General features: G+C 37.0%; 1 protein-coding gene across 1 annotated transcript; it reads right to left on the bottom strand.

Moving 5' to 3' along the window:
* Positions 1-312: 312 nt before the first annotated feature.
* Positions 313-1331, bottom strand: LOC135437716 (trypsin delta). Its single transcript, XM_064695767.1, has one exon. The coding sequence runs from the start codon at positions 1309-1311 to the stop codon at positions 487-489; it is 825 nt and encodes a 274-aa protein (XP_064551837.1). The 5' UTR covers positions 1312-1331; the 3' UTR covers positions 313-486.
* Between the last annotated feature and the right edge of the window lie 4473 nt (positions 1332-5804).

Here is a 5804-nt window from a genome sequence, read left to right as displayed (position 1 = left end):
CCTGGAAAATCCGTTTACTGCTAAAATGTACATTTTACTTTATTTTAATTTAATTTTGATTTTATTTTAATAAGTAATAATATTTGAAACTAAGCCGATTACTTTCAAAATTCTTTTAAAAATATTAATATTTCTGTAATAATGTATATTAATAGACATTTGTAAACTTATTTTAAAACAGCTTCTCTGTAATCTATTTGCCCCAGTAAAATCAAATTTATGTTAAATAAAGTAGGCAAAATGCGTTTTAGAATTTGTATTTAAATATTTATTTAACATATTTCAATTAAAATGTTTGTATATCACTATAAATTTGAATGATATGTTTTTCTTATTTATTTTTTCAATATTCTTCTCTTGAGAGTATTTAAATAACATTGTAATTTTTAAACATATTTCAATACTTATATCTATATACACTAGATTGCCTATTGTATCTATTTGTTCAAACACTATGTTCTCTTTTTAAAGACCACTCTATTTAAATTATCTTTGGAGGCCACTCCAACCGGTAAGCAGGGTATTCCATCCCCATGCTCCCAGCTGAGCATCAATCCAATTTCTGAATGCGGCCACATTGGTATATACACCCGGAAACTCTTGCTGTGCACAGCCCAAGCCCCAGGATACAATGCCATAGAGCTTGCCTTGAGCACTGTCCTGCTGATAGCCGACGAGTGGACCACCAGAGTCACCTTGGCAACTATCATGGCCTTCCCGGGCGGCACACAGCATGCGCTGGGTAACGGGCAGCACCTTGCGATATGCGCGGCGACAAATACCCGGCTCCACATGGGCCACATCCACGTATCGCAACACGGCTGAGACGCCCTCCTCACCGCCCTCGCTCTGATAGCCCCAGCCGCTGACGTAGAGCCGCGTATCGGGCGTAAGTACATCCTCTGCGCTAGCCAGTGGCACCGCTTGCAGCTCCTCCGTGTAGTTAAGTCGTCCATTGAGCAGCAGCAGCGCCAAGTCATTATCGTGCGTCTGGCTATTGTAGGCTCCATGGCGTATGATTCGACGCAGACTAAGCAACTCGCCGCCAGCCGCGTGCTCTGTGGCACCCAAACGTACGCTATAATCGAGCTCAACCCATGGCTCCTCAAAGCAATGGGCAGCGGTAAGTATAAAGTAATCCCCGATAATGGCACCGCCACAAATATGCTGACCATGCAGCTGTATGGAAGCTTGGTATGGAAAATCAAGTATATCCGTCACCTGGCCGCCCACAATGCGACCATCATATTGAGGCGTGGCACTGCTGCCCGCAGCAAGCACTAAAATCCACAGAAATGTCACCAGACTCATCTTTTTGCTATGAAGCGTTTTGTAACTGTGTCTACCTGCAAATCATTTTCATTGCCTTTATAGACCGGAGCAGGTTTTTTTTTATCAATTACCTTATCTGCGTGTCAACAAACTTCGGCCGAAAAAAAAAACACAGTTTGCCAATATTTCAAGTTCAGCGCCGTCTTATCAAAAACTATTTGCTTTTACTCATTTCTCTGGCACTGTTGTCTGGCGTTGACCCAATAACCTTCGAGTGGCCAGGGCCAGTACTTATCGTTTTCTGTATAGTTAAAAATGCATTCAGAAAATATTTAAAAATTTAAATATTTGCTTATAAGATTATAGAAGCAGGTGCAGTTTGCATTTCAAGTGTGATATCATTTATCATAAATAACATGTGATTTTAGCTTTTTAATAAAATTGTTGGTACTAAACAGATTTGTATTGTAATTATTATATTATACTATTATTTATATTATCATTATTATATATTTATTATTATTCTTATTATTAATTTTAAAATATTGTTTTTATATCAATATAATTATTATTATTAGTATATTATTTTTGAATGAACTTGTTCTTATCAGCTAATGAGTAAAAATGTGATTAATTTAATAGGTAATTTAAAAAAGGTTTTTATACACTGCACTCAATACGGTAGCCTTTCCCCACATGTATTTATGGACTAAGAGAGGCGACCATGTGTGTGTTTATTTGTTTGTGTAAGCATATACAGGCACCAGAAAAGGCATAGGTTATATAAAACCGGCGAAATGGTGAGTTCGACTTGCTCACAACTCTACCGTAAGAATATGGCTTGAAGCACCAAAAATTTATGCATTGATTTAAAATCGAAAAAAAAAATCAGTTACTACATTTAATAAAATTTAACTTACATTAATTAAATTTTTTTTTAGTTTTATTTTAATTTAAACTACTACTTAGATATTAACTGATTACAATAATATATGAATTATGTATATATTCATATAAAAAGTTGGGTAAATAATGAATGTGTGGTTTCTTATCAAATTTTATAGCATACTTTCCGGCTGTGGCTGTGCATAATTGTAGTGGCTTCTTCGGCAGCTTGTTTATATTATAATTGGAATAAATCAATTGATGGCCACAAAAACCGCAACAGAGCCAGGCATACACGAAAAGTTGCCCAGCCATTTATGTATGTCAGTCAGTCATTTAGTCAGTTTTATCCGAACAATTGCCAACAATGCTGGCGCTGCTGTTGCCTTCTGCGGTTTTCACACTGTTTTTTGGCAGCTCACACACTTTTGGCCAAACATTTGACCGACTCGCAGTTATCTGGCGTTATTTCAATTTGTTTGGCTTTCGCACCGATTCTTTATTTTGGCTTATCGCCCGTAACAAGCCAACAAGCCGCAGCCCGCAGGCATCCTTCGGAGAGCGGTTCACTGAACCCCAACCAGAGACCAATTCCAGCGGCAAACTGCAGTTGACAGTCTCAATTATCGATATTGACGCGACTAAGCCTTTCTCAGCGCATTATAGGCCACAAATTGAAATGGCTTTCGATCCATCCATAATCTCAATATTCGGCTAATCGGCACACAACAAGCCAATAAATTGTGTTGGCTTAAAAATGCCGTAGGCGTTGGCAGCCCTTGAAATGCCTGCAAAATAACACGCCTATAAATAAGCATAACTGTCAGAATAACAAAAACACCAAATTGACACAACAACAACAGCAACAACAACAATATCGACGACAACAACAACAACAGACTTAGCCAGGGCTTAGTGAAAGTCTATGCCAAGTATTAGCACATTTTTACGTAACACTGGCGCGGTGGGCGTGGCACACAGACAAACAGACAGCTCTTTGCATTTTTGTTGTTTATGCCGTGTGAACTTTAGCTCTCAAAGTTTTCCAGCGGACGCCTTAACCTTTTGCCAACATGAAAATTTTTGCAATCTTCCAACTGTCACAAACACGAAATTTGACTTTTGACACGATCCACACAACTTTCGCAGCGTTTTATTTAAATTTTTCCTTGCAATTTTCATGCATAATCTAAGGCATACATTTCAAAATTGTAGATATGTTATCGTTGAGCACATATTGAAAATTTAAATCCCCGCATAACCTTTTAAAAGCCAACCGCCTCAATTTTTAGTGTTGTAAAGCAATAAATAAACAAAATTATGCTAGTCACACTTCGGTTAAAGCAGAAAGTGCGAGATGACGACAATTAGTAAAATTAATTATAATAAGAAAATATTAAAATAAAGATATTAAATATGAAAAATTGGAAAACGGATAATAACAAGTTATATGTAAAAGTAGTAAAGTAGAAATCACTGACTGAAGTAATGGAACAAAATAACAACATTCTTCTGAGGAAAACTTGAACTCAAGAAATGTGGTTAAACTATTTAAGAAGGTATATTTTTTGGAAACCAAGGTTGGGTCAAGTGCAATAGGCATCGCGTCCTTCTAAAACGATTTTGCCCCATTATATTATTATAGTAAATCAACTAAAAAAAGAAAAACAAATAATAATATTTTATTATTATATTTAATATTTGAAGAAAATCAAACAATAATATAAAAAATTTACTATTCTTGTAAGTAGTAAAAATTTTACCCTTTTGAGGTCAGCTTTGCGTTACTGTGGGATTGCACATTTTTTTAATTATCTCTGAACGGCATCACAAACTTCGGATGTACCATGACCACAGTCTTATACTGGGTTATTTTAATACGTCTGTGTCTTCGCAAGTAAGAGCTCTTGGATAATTACAAATAGCCCATTTAAATTTACTGAAAAGAAACAAAAGATCAGAAAGCCTTTGATGATTCTGACATATAAGACGTCTTCTTCCCTTCATTAATGAAAATTTCATTACTGCAGAGTCCCCTGTCAATAAGATGCCTAAAAAATAAGTATTGCAATTGCTTTCACCAGGCAGAATAAGTTAACTTCAACCCTGAGAATTTGAAGTATAAATCAATTTGCCGCCTAATTTGCAAGTGTCCCGAACACTCCTACTCTCAACAAAATTATTTTGTATTTCTTGTTTTGCCAATTCGCTCTGATTTTCATTGTGAGCTACCTTCAATTGATAGACAGTAATTTACAAATGGACTAAAATACAATAGATTAAAGCAGACGCAGAAGCCACTGCGAGTAGGACGTAAAGCCGAATGCAGTTCCTTGCAGAACTCCGATTTCTATATGCAACATGCAAGAGGCACGATGCTCATTGCGCACTAAACACGTCTCGATGTGTTTTCGAGTTTTGTAACTCATTTGCAACTAAACTGAGTTCATTAAAGTTAATTTGAACGTGCAACATTGGCGTGCCACACACACACACACAACGCAGCGCGCAACGAAGCAACAAAGTGCGGGGAGGTAGCCGTGCAGAGATGTCATCCTGGCCACACAATGCACCTCCTGCAGAAACGTGTGGGTGTGTGTGCTCCGTCCGGGCACGTGGCTTAGCGTCGATAAGTTTGACATTTGCGCAACGTAAAATGACAACTGCAAACCAAGCCGTATGCAAAATGAAAAAGTTGCCAGCACTGTGCACAGCCCTGACATTTGCATTTGTCTTCCGCAAAAAGCTTTCAAATTAGCGACAGCTTCACATCTCACCCTCTGCTCCTTATACCTGCTCCTGCTCCTGCTCCTGCTCCAGCTCCAGCTCCAGCTTTAGCTGCTCCTCCAGCTTCTGATTTCGTCTTCCTTAAAACAGCGACGCACGTCGCATGCAGCACGCAAAGAAATATGCAAATAATTAGCATCCAAATACAAAATTGTATTAAAAGTCGCCTATATTTTTATACCCTTTTAGAGGGTAATGCAGTCTCAACACGAAAAAGGGCAGATTAACCCATATAAATACATTTTCTATCAAACAGATAGATGGTGTTAATGCAAGAAATATTAATAGAAATACTTTTATTAGTTGCAGCCCTTCTTTACATGATCCAAATAGCGGAAAATTCTTATTTTTTTAAAAAAAAACCTAAGCCTAAGATGGATCGAAATCTTTTTTGTCCCAAACTTTTCATTTCTTGATAAATTTAAGATGTAGCCCTTTTATAGCTGTTATTTATATATATATATATATACTAGCGGGTATAACCCGGCCTTGCCCGTGGCACGTATGTTATAAAATCAATGTTTTCAAAAAGTTTTGAAAATAATTTTGAAACTGACCGGACGGGAATCAAACAACTTTTATGCAAATCGTACAAAACTTAAAATTCACCAAAAAAATCTTTGAAATGCATTTTCCTCGGAAGGAGTTTAGATTTTGCGAAAAATGTGAAACACGTCTCAAATGATTTTTCTTATAGATCTTTGGAAATATATTTGAACACAAAAGTCATCCACCAAATCTTCGACCCCCATTTGCACCAAGGAGGGATGGATTTTTCAAAAAGTGTGAAACACCCCTCAAATGAATTTCAACATAGATCTTTGAAAATGAGTTTGGGGCCGATCGGATGGTAAACAAAA

Source organism: Drosophila montana, unplaced genomic scaffold, assembly GCF_035044405.1.
Source record: "Drosophila montana isolate Dmon_TW-CO22-7 unplaced genomic scaffold, ASM3504440v1 contig_3833_1, whole genome shotgun sequence".
Classification (NCBI taxonomy): Eukaryota; Metazoa; Arthropoda; class Insecta; order Diptera; family Drosophilidae; genus Drosophila; species Drosophila montana.
This window is presented reverse-complemented; position numbering and strand designations above follow the sequence as displayed.